Raw genomic sequence first — 17,403 nt, 5'->3', positions numbered from 1 at the left:
TCCCAGGAAATCCCGTGAGCATGAATGCCGCTCTGCCTTCACCCCCACACATGCAGCAGAGAGCTCAGTCTCTGCGTGGGAAACAAACTGCTGCCCAAACCCAGCAACATCCTTCCTTTCTTTTAGAAAGTAAGTTTAGTTATGCAAACACACACCTACATCACCGATACACTCTAATGCATACTTTAATTCTTAAGTCGTTAACTTCATTAATTATAAGGTTCTACATTAATACTCTTCATCTGCCAAAATCCAATAAAAAGAAACAAGATTTACTTGTTTGGCACTCAACTCCTTTTCCTGCCCACATGGGCTTGGATAACAGTTTAAGGGACTGTGAAATGGTCAGACATTGGGGGAGTGAGGGACAGAAGGAAAAGCAGGTGCCCTTTCTAGAGGGCATTATTCTATTCTTTAGATTGGCCAGCCAAGCTTAGAATGACCTTGAGATGGTTATCTGCTTTGTGCAGAGCTTCAAAGACAAATGTCAGAAATAATTCTGTATTCTGTCATTTCTAGCATTAAGTAGACTTTTCTGGTGTCCTGTTTAACAAACTGCTCCATAGTTTGATAAACAGCTTTGCCAGGACATTGGTTTTTATAATCTAAAAATATCCCAATGGCAGTTTTTAAAGTTGGAAACTATGCAAACACACCCAAAATCTATTTATCAAGATATGTCTTAAAACTTACTTTATGTACAGTGCTAGGTCTGTGGCTAAAATAGCTTGCTTGATGATCTTCAGGGTGGTCTTATACTCTTCAATGGAGAGGCCACTGAGAATCTGATTGCCCTTTATAAAAAAGAAAACCATCATAAGCCCTCCACTTGGAGATGTTGCTGCTAAGCACAAAATCTGAAAATATAGTCGTATCTCTTACACACATTCTGAACTCAGGAAGACAGAGGACATCTACTTACACAAGTCAATACCATGAAGTAATGTTTCCCCTTGATGCACCCACCCCACCACCTTGTCATTTGAGGAAAAAACAGCTTCATGGTGGTTCATTGACCAAAGTAAGCATGTTTTTCCAACTCTTGTACTTCTTGGCTTTAGTCCAGGTCCAAAAGTTAATGACTATATACCTTTTTCCTTGGGCAAGTTAACTGCTAAATCTGACAGCAAGTAAAACTTTGAAAAATCAACATCTATATTAATAGATGTGAAGAACAGAGGGATGAAACTGTAAATGATTATTTTAAAAATCATTTCTCTGGCTTCTGTAACAAATCCAATAACACTTCTGGTGCAGATTTATATTTTTTAACTTCTTATTGAGAAGAGTGTTTATTCTTAGGAACATGTGCGGTATAGATGGGTAGCGGGCATGAGTGATATGTGCCTCCTCAAGAAAGGAAGAGCTTGAAACATCTATAAGGAGAATCTCAAAGATGGCTAATCCATGTGCAAATTATCTAAAGTTTTTGCTACGTAACCATTTTTAAAATTTCTTGCCTGTAATTTAAAGCACAGTGACTCACCGATCTTGAACTAAGTAAAACATACTTTGGGTACTCAGACTATACTCAAAACAATATCTGTAAATTGAGTCAGATGTGCTTCCTAAACCTTAGCGCTGAGGGAAAAAAACCCAGAAGCTTAGAAATAGAGTGTGGAGGCAAAGGATTTGCTCTGAAGAGAAAACTGCTGAGCTGGGGTCAGACATTGGTTAGAGGATAACTAGTTGCCAAAACTGTGATATAAGTCTAATTAATAATCTATGATTATACAAGAAATACTAGTTTTAAATATTAAATCACTTTAGATTCTGGACAAAACAGTACTGTTCAGAAGATAGGTTCTGATACTTTTATTTAAGATAAGACTATGTTAAATGAAAAAGTAGAAATGTCTTTTGGTATTATATTTTAATTTTCCCTTCCATGAGCAAAAGCTATAAATTCTTATGTATTGGTGCTTACAAAGAGAGAATGTAGAGATGGGTCTTATAATATGAGGCCAGCCATATATACAGCAAGATTCCTTTTATGTTATAATATATTACATAGTAAGTTATGTCATCTGATAACAGAGAGCAGTGTGATAGGAATACTGTACAATATGCTTTTTAAGAAAAAGGTTAAGCACATTTTCTTAAAACTAAATAGGATATTAAAAATGAAGTTTGAGCTGAAGGGCAAAGACAGCAAACTCCAACGAAGGTACAGATGTTTCTGCTATCATTCAACATAGACATTCCTGACAAGTCTCCGTTCAGAAAAACCACACACTAAAAAAATAACATGGTGTATGGGAAAAACAGTACTGGGGGAGACCACTCAAAGCCTATGCAACTTTTAAACCAGAGCGCAAAACAAACCAAGAATTAGGACATCTGAAGGTAACTTGGACAGACCAGGCTCACAAGGCTGGCAGCTGCCTCTGAGGACACTAAAGCAGCACAAAAACAATTGAATGGAAATGCTAGTTTATGGAGGCCCGGGGCAGTGCACATAGAACTGGACCGCGGAGACAGCGGGGCTGAATCACGGGAGGCACTGGGGGATGAGCAGCCCCCCTCCCCCGGCCCAGCGCAGTCCAGGGCGAGGGCGTGCCTCTCGGGGCAAGTGCCCACTTCCAGGACTCCTGTAACGATGGAAAGGGCTGCACGGGCAGGAGCCAAGCAGAGCGTTTCTTCCTTTCTTTCTGAAGGCTGAAATTCAGCTCCCATAATTCTGACACCTAACCCAAGAGAACTTGTGCACGAAACAGTACAATTTGTACGTTTTACCGACATCATCCCTCTACCTCCCAGTCACACACTAATTCTTGTTAAAAGTCACATCTGTAGCAGACAGTCTACTAGAGCATGTGCAGAATTTACAAGGAGGTGCCAGAACTGGCCACATAACTCTTAGCCCTTCACCCACACTGAGGCAGGACGGCATTCCTCTTGCCTCAAGTAAGAGAGAGCAGCCTGCAGTCACTGTGTCTCCTGGAGTTGGGTGGGTGGGTTGGGACTACAGTGCACGCATGTCTGATTCCCGTCTGGCAAATTGAAAAGGCAAGACCCAAGCTGGCCAGACCCTCTGATTGAGTAGGAAGGAGAGGTTGCTTCCATTCAGGATGGCCTGCCTCTTCTAAGTTTTGGACGCATTAGGTCCCTTTAAGTCCTGTCCTTTTCAAGAGGACCGCAAAGAGGGCCAAGGAACCACAGCAGGAAGGAGATGAAAGTCACTACGCAGAGTTCCAGGAGCTGAGGAGGAAGTCATAAGGTGATACACTGGAGAGAGGTGACCACGAGTATTAAGGGGGACGTCAGTGGAAAAGCCCACAGTTAGGGCGCATGGCCACGATCATGGACTTACTCATAAGAAAAGAACCTGTTTTAGACACCTATGAGGCACAGAGAGGGGGAAAGGCATAAGAGCACCAGTCTGCTGAGTGTTCCGGGCCCCCTTCTTTCCTGTTCTCCAGGACGTGGGGACGAGGGTAAGGAAGGTGTCAAAAGAAGCCTAAGGAGGGACAGAAGAGGCCAACCAGGGCAGGAAGAGAGGACCCGAAGCTTTAAATCAAGTCCAGAATCTGTACTATTCCACAGGACTGAACATTCTGGTTTCTAACTTGAAAACTATGCTGTATTTTGTGATGTAAAACGGTAACTAGAAAGCTTTGACTTAAAAAGAGTCACCACAAAAGTCATAAGCCTCTTAAGTTTTCTAGGGCTCAGGGAAGAACGAACCCAGTGGGCAAATGTAAAGAGATGGAGATAAAATTGCTTTAAAATTATATACCACACATTGTGATTTTTCAACATAAGAGTCTACAACTTTCATTTTTTTTCTTATTATAAAGGTAATATGTGCATACAATGGATAATGTGAATAATGAACAAGTCCGAATCAGAAAATAAAAAAGCTAATAATTTAAGTAGACAGAGACAGCCATTGTGAATATTTTGGTGTGTATCATTTTAATATTTTCCTTAACATAAATATGACTGGCATAGCATATCACATGCTTTCTTACACTGATATTCATTTAGCCAGCACTGAATAACTTTATTCCTTAACAGAAATGTTTATTAGTGGTCAGAAGTTTCAAGAAAAAGAGGAAAAGGTATTGCCTGTGAAAGACATTTGAGAGCAGTATAAACCACATCATTTGACAAAAACAAAGACAGAACTAACAGAGAACCATAAAATACCAGTTTTGTTTGTTTCTAATTTGGAATAACCAAACTGAGGTAAGTAACCAGTTTTTCCTTATCAGGCAACATTAAGACAGTTTTGGTTTCTAGAGAAGTAAGGCTGTGAAGATCTCAAATGTTTTGGCTTTGCCTTTCTTACCCAAAAAGGAATAAAGCATGCTCAAGAATTTATGATGCTGGGAATAAATCCAAAACTAAAAATAAAACTGAATTTATAAACTCTCTTTTGAAAGTCCACAACCATAAACTAGGTACTTACAGGACTATTAAGGATCATCAGGCACTGATCAAAATGATGATGCTCCATGATTGAATGGCAGTAGAGCTGAGCAAGTGGGTGTTCACTTCTGAAACATAGTTGAAGAAAGAGTAAAAAAGTTTAAAATATGACCAATTTCCCCAACATATCAGTTATCAATTTCTTCTTGTTATTGGTTAACTGAAAAAGAGGCTACTTCATAAAAATTAATCCAACAATTTTCTCTCCTTCTGCTGGAAACAGTGAGGTCATCTTTGGGAAATACATGTCAAGAGTCAAATTGTTTTCAAATATCAGTGTAACTGCTCCCCGTTCAAAGTATGAACAATTTCATTGGTTTTAATTTTTATTAAAATAATAACAGTAGAAGGAATAAGAACAAAGGATTACTCTCTCTACACATTAAAAAAAAAAATCCTGAAACAGCTGTACCAACAATACTTTACAATTTCAAAAGTGCAATTCAAAAAATACCAATACAGTATACTAATGCATATATATGGAATTTAGAAAGAGGGTAACAATAACCCTGTGTATGAGACAGCAAAAGAGACACTGATGTATAGAACAGTCTTATGGACTCTGTGGGAGAGGGAGAGGGTGGGAAGATTTGGGAGAATGGCATTGAAACATGTAAAATATCATGTATGAAACGAGATGCCAGTCCAGGTTCGATGCATGATACTGGATGCTTGGGGCTAGTGCACTGGGACGACCCAGAGGGATGGTATGGGGAGGGAGGAGGGAGGAGGGTTCAGGATGGGGAACACATGTATACCTGTGGTGGATTCATTTTGATATTTGGCAAAACTAATACAATTATGTAAAGTTTAAAAATAAAATAAAATTAAAAAAAAAAAGTGCAGTTCAGTTCAGTTCAGTTCAGTCGCTCAGTTGTGTGTGACTCTTTGCGACCCCATGAATCGCAGCACGCCAGGCCTCCCTGTCCATCACCAACTCCCGGAGTTCACTCAAACTCACGTCCATCGAGTCAGTGATGCCATCCAGCCATCTCATCCTCTATCGTCCCCTTTTCCTCCTGCCCCCAATCCCTCCCAGCATCAGAGTCTTTTCCAATGAGTCAACTCTTCGCATGAGGTGGCCAAAGTACTGGAGTTTCAGCTTTAGCATCATTCCTTCCAAAGAACACCCAGGGCTGATCTCCTTCAGAATGGACTGGTTGGATCTCCTTGTAGTCCAAAAGTGCAATTACTTAAAAAATTTAAATACCAATTTCCAAATAAGTCTTTGTTCTGAAATAAGGCTGAATGTCCACGTCTCTGTGCATGTGCATGTAAGAGCTGTGAGTGGTGAGAAGCAAGGGAACGGGGGACAGTGGGTGCACATCTGCCCCACTGGAGGGAGGAAGGAGACAGCTAAGTTAGAAAAAGCCCCCTGTGGGTGCAGCTTGTTGCAGCACAGGACTCGGTGCTGAACTTGGGGGAAACGGTAGAGAACATTTGGCCAAGTAAAGTGGTGTGTGCGTGCTAAGTCACTTCAGTCGTGTCCGACTCTTTGTGATCCCATGGACTGTAGCCCGCCAGGGTCCTCTGTCCATGGGATTCTCCAGGCAAGAACACTGGAGTGGGTCGCCATTTCCTTTCCTTCACGAAGATTCCTTGGGGATCTTCCCGACCCAGGGATCAAACCCACATGTCTTACATCTCCTGCATTGGCAGGCGGGTTCTTTACCACTAGCGCCACCTGGGAAGCCCATGTTGAGTAAGGGGGTGAGGAGGGAATATTACAGTCAGTTCGTTATGTTTAACAGTCACAAATCAAGTTCTGAAGCATCATAAGCAGAGTCCTCCATCTCCTAGTTCTCATGACCCTTCACGTGGGAATATAAAGCACCATTTCCACTATTTGTTCTTTCAAAACAACAGAAAAAGTTATAGTTCCTGAAAGTCTGTTTCTTAAATTTAGAGGACAGGGGTTTATGAATTGTAAAGCATCATACAAGTCTTAGATAATACAACTGATTGGTCATTCCTTTATACTACTATATGAATCATTATTTTACTTTGTATTTCATTTGTTGAAGATAGAGACTCCACCCAAGACCGAAGAGAGGTGACACAGGAAAAAATGAGCCAAGAGTGAGAGTAGCTTAAGGGAAAACAAAAACAGTAAAACGGAAATAAAGGTAAGAGAATGGGTAATTTCATCTCCTCATACCACCACCAACGCTCTGACTCCCAAGCTGCCACGTCTCGTCGTTGTCGTAACCTTGCTCCCAAAGTAACCCCTGCCTGTCTTCTTTGCTCCTTTCATATCTAGTAAGTTGTACCATGGGTCAGATCCTGTGCTGATCACTGGACAAAGGGAAGACAGTGAGATGAACTAAAACAAGCAAATCTATAAGAAAAATGCGCTGGAACCATTCTGGAGATGCATGGAGACTACTGGGATTTAGTTAGGAGCCCAGTGGGAAACTGTTCTGGTAGCCAGGTGAGAGAGCGCCTGGATTAGAGTGGATCTGGTAGAATTGGGGATTCTACTGGGCTTGGTAGAATCCCAAATAGAGAGAGTTGTTTAAGGAGGTAGATGAGTCAGGAGCTGGCAGTGAGTCCTGGTGGTGGGAACTAGTGGTGATGAGAGAGATGAAGGGGGAAAGCAGAGAGGCTAAGTTCCTGCACTGCCATTTATTGACACAGGGCAACAGGGAGGAGACGATGGGGGTGAAGGAGGGAGGCTGACTAGATGAGCGCTCGATGTATTGATTTTAGGGTGGCTGTGGTCCAGCCACATGGGTATAAATGTCTGGACTAGAGAGGCTTGGGTCACATCAGCACACTTGGAAATCTGAGCCGTGCAAGTGGTCTCCAGGAAGATGGCCTGGGCTTACAGAGGGCCCAGCGTAAACAGACCCGTGATCCCCTTCACATTCTGCCTGGAGTCTACCGTCTCTGCTGTGGCAACAGTGTTTTCTCTTCACTCGGACCAGACCCACTAGAACCACTCGTGTTTACACTCCAGTAAAACTACTGCAGCCTTCCTCATGCCCTTCACCTAGGAAAGGAAAAGCTTCTGGAGTGCCTGTTACTTCCATTTATATAAGAAACTTCAGTACATCCATCTGTTTTACTCTGCTGGTTGTTTTTAAGTCTATTACCTGTTAGATTGTATTCCTCTTCAGTATGGTAGATTTCTTTTCCCCAATGATAACAAGTACTCTCTGCTGTAACATGTCCAGCCCTGTGCTAAGCAGCTGACTTAGTGTTGACGTTACTCTCGTATAGGACACTTTAGCTCACCACGTCAAGTCCTCAGTCCCCCTATACTGCAGCCGCTGTCAGGGCATCCAGCACCAGGCCTGCTGTGACACACGGCGTGAGGAGCCTGTGAGGAGGCGCCTGCGCCGCCCCGCGGGAACACCTCATCTCTGCCCACAGGAGCACTCTGCACTCGGCCGCTCAGCCAGGAGGGTGAGGCGGTGAGGCCTGTGGAGGTCAGCTGTGACCGCGGGATACCGCGCGGGTGGAGAGCCACCCCTCCCCATTCATCTCCGTCTGTTTGCAGACAGCTCTGCGTCTCCTGTCCTGGACCGCTCACAGGCTGCTGGCGGCAGTGAGCACCAGGTGCCGTGTGCGCGGACATCTGGCTCCCTCGTCCTCCTCCTGGCCTCCCGTCCTCTCTGTTTCCCACCCTCAGGCCTGCATTTCCGCCCCCTGGGGTCACATGCACCCCTAAGCTGTATGCACCCGGCTTCTGTCCCAGGCTCTGCTCCAGGGTGACCCAGCCTTAGATGTCACGACAGCATTTTAGCATTTGTTTTTTTAGACAACCTAAAGTTCAGAGAGATCATCTAACTTGTTCAAGGTCAACACAACTGGCAGAGCCGGGGTTCACACACATCTTCTTCACCGCGTGACTCTGGCTCGTGACCTACAGCACTCTGCACACACAGCAGCTCCTCACCGACCTAGCAGCCAGACTGGAAACACAACCAGGGAGCTACAATGGAAACACGTTTAAAATTTAGAATGCATATTGCGTTTTTACACCATGCAGAAAGGACTGTTTCACACTAGAGAAGATTCTTGGCTTGTGACATAAACAAATGCAAACTTACTTACATTTTTACATGCTTACTCACATGGTTTACCTTTACTTACGTTCTAAAACTATGGATTTATGAGTCAATGACAGGGTGACAAATGCCCCAAATTCTGTCTTTACAAAGATATTCATGGAAACCAGTGTATCCCCTGTCCTGTCACTTTCTCACTCTTTAAACACGAGGCCACATCGCCACTTCCTTCGAGGTCATGCCACAAGGACACTTTAAACCACTCTTGCTGGGGGATTCTTCCCCACCGCTGTTAGTGAGCAGTCGTGGGTGAGCACACCCTCCCTGCCTCTCCTCCCGTTGCTGCTCCATCTCTGGGCGGCGTAAGGACGCTGGTGCGGAAATCAGACCAGTGCCTTAGAAATCAGGAGAAAATGAAAGTGCTGGGAGAAAACACAGCCGCCCCAGCACAGTATTCCTTTTCACTGGCTCTAACAGCCATCCTTTAATCTGACTTCTCATCCATATATATTGCTCTGGGCTCAAATCTCTTAGCTACTCTTTGTAACCCATGCCAAACCATTTACTTCTCAGCTTCACAATTTCTCTCCAAATCATCGTGATCACCTGTCAGTCAGGGCTTATTTTATGTTCCTGTTCTCTGGGATCACAGATACTCAAGCTGATGAATCATTTCACCCTGTGACTCCAGTTCTTTGACCTCCTTGACTCTGCCGATTGTCTTTTTTTCACAACAGGAGACTTTCCCTTCTCGAGCTGCTACCAGGCAGTCTCTCTACTAGTCCCTGTCCCTCTCTGGGACAGAGCAAGATCTTGAGCTCTTGTATGTCATTAATAGTATACCCCTGTGAAAACAGCTAAAACTTGCTGAGCAGATAATCTGTTTCAGGTACTGTTCCAAGCACTTTGCATCTGTTTATACTTCTTAATCCTTATAGGAAACCCTGTGAGACAGGTATTCTTCCATCACTATTCTACTGTACAGAGAAGGAGACACAGGCACTTTAAATGACTTGGCTCAAAGACACAGTGAGAGGAGTCAGGATTTGAATGTGCACTCAGGCCGGTCTAAGGACTAACTGAACTCACATATACAAAATGCTAGAAAGAGTTCCAAATGCCACAAGGCTAAAAGCTATGACTGTGTTGAGGGTTAACTTCTATTATTGTTATTACTATTATTATTAGCTACTGACATTAAGACTAACTGAACTTGCACATTCTTCATATCCAGACCTCCAGTCTCTCAGGCTCTCCAGCGTTACCAAGGATGACCTCATTCCTGGCTCAAGTACACTCTGCCCAGTTTGAACTTCACGGGCTATGGTTCCTGTGCTGCAGCTGCTGCCTTCTAACGTCTCTGAGGTCCTGCTGACCCTCTGTGACCACTGGCCCCTTCATGACCCAGCTCACTGTTGCTCCTCTGTTACAGAGCAGCGGGGACCACGGTGCAGGGCGAGTTCTTCCAGGACACACACACACGTGATCGGACTGTGGTTACCAGGAAATTCTTTCATTCTGGTTTGGCTGAATCTCTGATTTTGAAAAAAAAAAAACCTCACTTGGTCATCCTACCTCTTCTAACCACCATCCTGTGTTATCCTCCTCATTGTTGGGCTCCTCTCCCCTCTGTGCTCCCCGCCAAGGACACAGCATTCAGACACACCTCCCAGCTCTCTCCCACTCATCAGTGGCACACTCATCATTGCTCATTTCCTGGACCCAGGGTTATGATTTCCCCCTTCCTTCTTGCATATAACTAACTGTTCAGTATTAGATTTAAACAGTTTTCTTCCTTCCTCGAGCTAATATGTGATGTTCATATACACCTGGCTTCCCCTAACAGCTTTCTGGCTGACCTCTGTGGTTCTAATTATTACCTGTTTACCTTGTACCTTACTTTCAGATCTTTTCTTCTCAAGCAATGCCATTAACCACTCAGTGGTCACTACACCAAATAAAATGCACAGCCTGGTTTTCTAGCCCTCCCTCTAGAGGGTCTTCTAACTTCTGCTTCTTCATACTCTTACTTTTCATTCTGACTAGTCAGGCTAGCCATCACTGCTGTGCCAATGAAAATGCCCATTTCATGGTATTTCTGGAATATCTTCATGTTCTCTCCTCTCCAAATCTTACTCACTTCAAAGATCCGACTTAACTCTGACTTCTTCCATTAACAGTAAAGATGGGCTACGCTGATCATGACCCATCTCCTTCTCTATCCTATACTTCCAGCCCATGTTATTAAGGAACACAGGACTTACCAGATACTTTGACATTAGTCACCACTGTTTGAGGAGACAATAAAAATTCCTGGAGAACAAGAATTGAATTTTACACGTTTATAGCTCTCTGCCTAACAAAGTACAGGCCCCAGTAACTGCACATTATCCATCTGCCTAAAATGTAGGATAATTTCACTATACTTACGTTTATAAAACACAAATCCTGAATCTAACCAAGTAAATGTATCTACCACAGTCCTCCTATATGGACTACAGGCCTAATGGGGGAAAATTTCTCTACATAAGCAGATGTCTGTTCTTCAGCCACTTGTTCCTGTGACTGTCTGTCTTTAGTATCCATCTGAAACCACTCTTCCCACCATCCAGCCATGTGCGGGAGGAAGGCACAGGCAGTGAACTCTCCCCACAGGTATTTCACTGGCATCCTCACAGTGCTCCTCATAAGGGCGGTCTTCCTGAGCCAGGACGAAACCAGAGAACCCGATTAAGAATCAAGACAGTTTCCTAAATAAGGCCTCTCTTACTTCAGATTTTCTGATGAGACCTTCAAGAAGAACAAATGACGGTAGTTCTGTTTCTGACTTTGCTACTTCATAAGGGCTTTTTCTCTTTTTGATGCACTGACTTTTATTTCTGTGCTGCCTTATATTTGATAAAGGTCTGGACACGGTACACCTTTCTAGAAGTCAGTTCTTTATATGGAAATGTTTCTGACGCTCTCAGTCTCCCAAGAGGCCCCTGGTTAAGAAAATTCTCCTTGAGATACCACTTGTTTATCACCAAGAAGAAAAAGAGAAACATCCCTGGGACGTTCTTGGCTTCCTCTACTCAAACCACAGGGATGTAGGAAAAAATAAGTATCTTTGAAACTCCTTTAATTTATTTTTAAAAGTTGTTATTACTTGGTGCAAGTCTACTTTGCGGTATATGTGGAAGTAAGATCCTGCAGTCTTTTTCCCAGGACTTTTTTTTTTGAAGAGAAGATGACGTTTCTCCAGATGTTTTTTTCTGGGTGATTATTTTTAAATAAACAAAGGGAAAAAATAGCTGAGTACTTTTTTCACTCTGAAGCACGGCAGTATGGCCAGCCATACAGTAACAGTCTATACCCTGATGACAGGATGCTCAGGGCTGAGGGAAGAGGAGGAGGCCCCACTGGCTGGCCCCCGGCCTGCTCGCGACTCTCCGGCACACGTCTCTTCGCATCACTGCTCCCTCTCATAGCTGCTCCCGTGCTGATGTGAGGCTCAGGACCACAGTGCGTGACAGAGCGCCGAGGGCAAAGGGCGCGTCACGCAGTCAGTTCTCCAGAACATTAGCTTTTAGAGAGGAAACAGCTCGCCTCCGATAGCCAGGCCAGAGCTTGCGATCCTTTCCCATCAATGGTCAGAAGAGGACATGGTCGCTACATTGCTACAGTTCTTTTTACATCAAGTTTTCCACCTACTGTATTTAGATAAAGGGCATGTGATTAGAGAACTTTCTGAAGTTCTCTCAAGATATCAGATATCTGGAATATCCTAGAGAGATATATGCATTAGCTGAATCACTTGCATACTTTAAAAAATGTTCAGTAATAAGATATTTCGCCAAGAAATGTATGCTTTCAACTAATCTGCTCCAAGAAAATAAAAATGTCATGATAGCATTTACGATGTCATAAATCTGATGATCACCTTTAGTATCGCATTTGCCATTGCAAATGTTATGTACACATGGCCCACAAATGAGCCTGAAAAACTTGTCTGAAGAATTAGTATCTTATACTCTCAAAATCAGTCCCAAAGCAGGCTTCTGATGACGACAGGACTATCACTAGCACCTGAAGCTAAGATTCATTTTAACACTTAAAAATGGACCAGGCATTCTACCTGGTAGTGATGTGCGTTATGTCTTAAAAAACTTATGTCCACCCTATGAGTAGGAATGCTATTATCTTGATTTCGCAGAGGTGAGCACCTCTGCTCACGATCACACAGGGACTCTGTGGCGAGGGGGAGGACTCGAATCCAGGTCTGAGCTCAGAGCCCAGATTTGCCAATACTGTGGTCTACTGCCTTCACTAAGACCAAAAGCCTCTTTACGGATGACACTTACTAATACTTAGGATCGAGCTAAGCACTTTTTCAAGTACTATCTTTTATTCCAGGGTGAAATTCTACCTTTTCTGTACTAGTCTTAATAGTTTTCCAATGAAGCTCTTAAGCCTGGTGTTCATAAACTAAAGCAAAACTCCTGGTAATTATCCAATGAAATAAGATTCTCAATGTAAATACTTTTCAAACTTCAGGCCAGAGATGTTCCTGATGTGATGTTGGACTTGCATTATTTTTTCCATTTCCCTTAAATAAAACCAGAGTATGTTACGGGACCCAGACCAACTGAAATTTCGTACCATTAGAATTTGCCATGGCTTCTACTTTTAACAAGACAGCCCTACAATTTAAAAGAAACACCCTCTTCTGCCGCTGGGGCAGATGTCTTACCGCTGTATGTATGAGTTATTGACACCACGGTGATCCAGATCATGGCTTAAGGCAGCAATCAGCAGTGCAAGTATCTCCAGGTCCGTCAGCCTCTTCTACGTGACCGAAGACCGTGGGGAGAGAACGAGAAAGAACCGTTTGGTAAAGCACATTAGCTACCTCTTTCCACCCATCATGTGGTTTTGTCCTCAGCACTTTACATATGTGCTTCTTTCTAGTCACAGAGGACTCGCGCTAGAATCCTTTCCTGCAGGGATTGAATCAGTCATATTCAATGATAATAACCCCAGTAATAACCCCAGTCTTCAGAATGGGGTTATTGTTATCAACAGAAAAAATTAAGATGCCTCACATAATCAACAATCTGTCCATGTGCAGTCAATGTTTTTAATTCTTCATTATCTACATACATGTGGGATAATCCGAACTTCCAACAACTGTCTTCTCCCTGAATTTTTGCAGGGAACCTTCTGCATTCCCTCTAGATTCTGTGGCCTTTTCTCTCTGCCAGTTACTATATACTTCATTCTCTCATTAGGAGCACAGATGTGATTACTAGCCAACAATAGGAAAAAAAGACGAGGAATGAAAATTTGGCTTTGAAAAGTTGCAAAATATATTCCAAAGCCAAATACAGGTTATTTTTCAGCTCTGTTCGTTGGACCTCTGAACATTCTACATAGTAATGTCTACAGCATATACAAAAGTCACCATTCTGTTCTTATTCACAAAATGCAGGGAGAGGCTTCAGTGATACAGTCCTCATGACTGTCTCAAACCCCAAAATAAATTCACCTTATTTCTTATAAATGTTTGTTAGAGTAGGAAAATATAATCATGGTATTTGATATGGCTTCTTAAGACAACAATCACTTTTTTTTTTTTAGTTCTAGCCAGTTAAAATGTGCACTAAATGAAAGTCGAGACAGAGAATAAAATTTTGAGAGTTTGTTAAATAAAAAAGAGCATGGAAGCTCTGAATTAAAAACAGTCATATGATGGGTGCCTGGAATCACTTACCTAGAATAACTAGTCAATTCCCAGTGAAGTTAGAATCTAAGGCCAGAGATATGAAAAATCTGACCTGGAAAGGAATGAATTACTTGAATCTTTTCTGCACTGATCTTCCTTGTAAAAGTCTCTGGTCATGTATATGAAACCAAAACCTTTTCCATGAAATGATATTTATAAAATTAGTGCTCCAGAGAAAATGTGATAGAGAACCCTGGGCCCATCTATGGAGCCAAGTTTAGGAACTGAGTGGTTTTCGAGAAAGTCTACTATGGAGCAGTTTAAATGTGACTGTGAGAAGCTGGATACTTTTCCTTCTTCAGTGGAGTTTCCTCTGAAGGAGGTATTTATTTGGCCAAAGACTATTAAGTTTAACATGAAGCTATTTAAAAAATTTTTTAAACATGCAATGTATATTATATATGAAAGAAAATTAGAAATTATTTTGCCATATTAGTCTTGTTGAATTAAGAGACACAGGAGACAAGGGTTCACTCCCTGGGTTGGGAAGATGCCCTGGAGGAGGGATTGGCCACCCACTCCAGTATTCTTGCCGGGAAAATCCCACGGACAGAGGAGGCTGGTGGGTCACACACGGGGCTGAAAAGGGTCGGACACGACTGAGCACAAGCACACACAAGGCAGTTTACTTCTAACTGGAAATAAGTGTTATTCTTAGTCATCACTAGTGCACATTACAACAACTGGAAGACTATGCTGTAAAGCAACAAAGCGTCTAAATATATAAACGACTCTGAGCAGTACCTGAATTTTGCCTGCTTTTAGTGCCGCAAACATGCACTGAGCTGTATTAAAGGCATGTCTCCAATTATGATAGGCGACGTTCTTCCGATAGTTCTTCTTCACACTTAAAATCCACTTGCAAAGGACCTTTAGGAAACAAGGTGTAAGTAGTCAAAATAACTGCTAACGCTTACCCTACACTGACTTCATGCACTGTACGAAGCGTGTACATCTGACCCCAGGGCTCTGCGGGACGCACTTCAGATGACGGGATTGGCATTCGGAGAGGAAGCTTGCCTGAGGCCATGGTGCATGTGAAGGATGGGGCCAGAATTCAGATCTTGAGAGTTTTGATTCCAGAGTCCACCATGCAAAGCACGGTGCCAGCTAAATTAGATGTAAAAGGCAGGGCACAGACTAGCTTTTTAGAAGATACTATGTCCACGTGTAGTCAGTTGGGACAGTCCAGTCACAGGTGCATGAACCCATGCGCAGGGAGCTCGCAGGCAGCTGCTCTCCACTTCTCACGCCCTCTTTCTGTGCATCCGCAGAGGTGTTCATGAGGCCCTTCTGGGGACAGACTGGGGGCAGGGCACACAGCACACACCCAGGGACAAACTAAAACTCCACATCACAGTCTCTGTCCCTTTAAACGATTCTTAAATATTCAGGCAGAGTTACTGCTTGGTTATCAAGAAGTAATTAAACACACACACACACACACACACACACACACAAAGCCCTGGTGTGTGTGTATATGTGTGTGTGTTTAATCTATGTATTTTAAAAGATGGAGAAAAAAAGGACAGCCTGTTCAGAAAATCTCACAAGCTAGGTTTATTTAATTCAACTCCAAAGTGGTGGATTTAACAAAATCCCTGGGGACTCATGGGCCCTAAGCATGATAATTTTGTGTTTGTGTTATCATCAGAGTCAGCCTCTCTTCGATTCTGAATGATTTACTATGCTTTGGGGGATCTCTAAAAATAACTATGTGCTTCTCCCTATGTATATTTATGGGGATATTTCATACACAAAAGCCATTGCTCTGGGGAATGGAAAAAGTACCAGGGAAAAGAATCTTGCTTTAATAATATTCAACACAGTTTGATTGGCTGCAAAAGTAGGCCAAAAAACAAGGTTTCTTCTTTGTTGGTACAAAATTGCTTATAGAGGATTTGGCAGAAAAATCAATGCTTTCATATCCTCCCTTTTCTTCTCAGGTCTCTTTCTTCCTGTTCTATGATGCAGTTCACAGAGAATTCTGATAAAAGGAACCCAAATGTCCCCAAGCTCTTTTACCCACCCCTGAGTAACCATATTTCCCAGAGGATTTTCAAAGGCTAAGACTGACATGTGCTGACCTGAAATACACTACAGCATGACCATTTCTGAATAAAGTTGACCCTGAAGGTAATAGGTTCATCTTATTAGGAGAATTTTAAGTAAGAACTATTAACTTTCTTTTGATATGTTTAGAAAGTATACAGTGAAGTCTTATAGAAAATTGTCTAGTTGCTAAGTTGTGTCTGATTCTTTTGCAACCCCTGGACTGTAGCCCTCCAAGCTCCTCTGTCCATAGAATTTCCCAGGCAGGAATACTGGAATGAATGGGTTGCTATTTCCTTCTCCAGGGGATCTTCCCAACCCAGGGATCGAACCCATGTCTCCTAAATTGCAGGCAGATTCTTTACCACTGAGCCACCTGGGAACTCCTGTTGTAGAAAATTCTGGTGATTAAATATAGAATCAGGGAAAATAAGCAGGAAAGTCCAGATATTTAACCTATGGGCATATCTCTCTACTAATCATAAAATCTGTAGACATAATTAAATAGGCATGTATAGCATATAATGGGAAATAATGGACAAAATGATTATGAAACCTAATTCCTAATGGACTACTCTCTTCTTTTTCGGGGGGCCATGCTGCACAGCTTGTGAGATCTTAGTTTTCTGACCAGGGATTGAACCTGATCATCCTAAGTGGACCTAACCACTGGACCACCAGGGAACTCCTGATTCTGCTTCTACTAAGATGGGCCTGTTAAACTGAGTAACCCAACGACTGCCCCATTGCATCTAATTAGTAACCAGATTCAAGTACAGTTTTGTATTCTGGTATCAGAATGTTCTTAACAACATTTAGGAAAATTATGGTCAGATCTGTTAAATGCTTGGTGGCTATGCCTGGAATGTTCAAACTTGTAATACGGCCTTTCGTACAGGACTCCTGAACAGCTGTGAGCAATTTGGAAGACCCTAGGGAGCATGCTCAGTACAGTGAATCGGTCTCCAACAATTACAAAGGCTTCCTGAGTCCTGAGCAACATACTTAAGATTCTGTGCAAGGAAGTAAATAAAGAAAACACAGCTCAGCTCCTGCCTTCAAGAGTTTCAATCGGTAGCAAAACTAACAAAAGCACACATATAAAGGAAATAAATTCACGTAAAAATGAGAACACAAATT

The 17,403-nt window shown here is 42.6% G+C and overlaps 1 protein-coding gene across 3 annotated transcripts in view; it reads right to left on the bottom strand.

Annotated features, from left to right (window-relative positions):
- PDE5A (phosphodiesterase 5A) overlaps positions 1–17,403 on the bottom strand; it is a 148,722-nt gene that overhangs the window by 18,859 nt on the left and 112,460 nt on the right. For all 3 annotated transcript variants that reach the window (XM_027543723.1, XM_027543725.1, XM_027543724.1), the window contains exons 13-16: positions 14,956–15,081; positions 13,180–13,274; positions 4,415–4,502; positions 694–794 (exon numbers count right to left, since the gene is read on the bottom strand). In XM_027543723.1, coding sequence (XP_027399524.1) covers positions 694–794; positions 4,415–4,502; positions 13,180–13,274; positions 14,956–15,081 — 410 coding nt within the window. The remainder of the gene's footprint in view (positions 1–693; positions 795–4,414; positions 4,503–13,179; positions 13,275–14,955; positions 15,082–17,403) is intronic.

Source organism: Bos indicus x Bos taurus, chromosome 6 (assembly GCF_003369695.1).
Source record: "Bos indicus x Bos taurus breed Angus x Brahman F1 hybrid chromosome 6, Bos_hybrid_MaternalHap_v2.0, whole genome shotgun sequence".
Taxonomy (NCBI): domain Eukaryota; kingdom Metazoa; phylum Chordata; class Mammalia; order Artiodactyla; family Bovidae; genus Bos; species Bos indicus x Bos taurus.
This window is presented reverse-complemented; position numbering and strand designations above follow the sequence as displayed.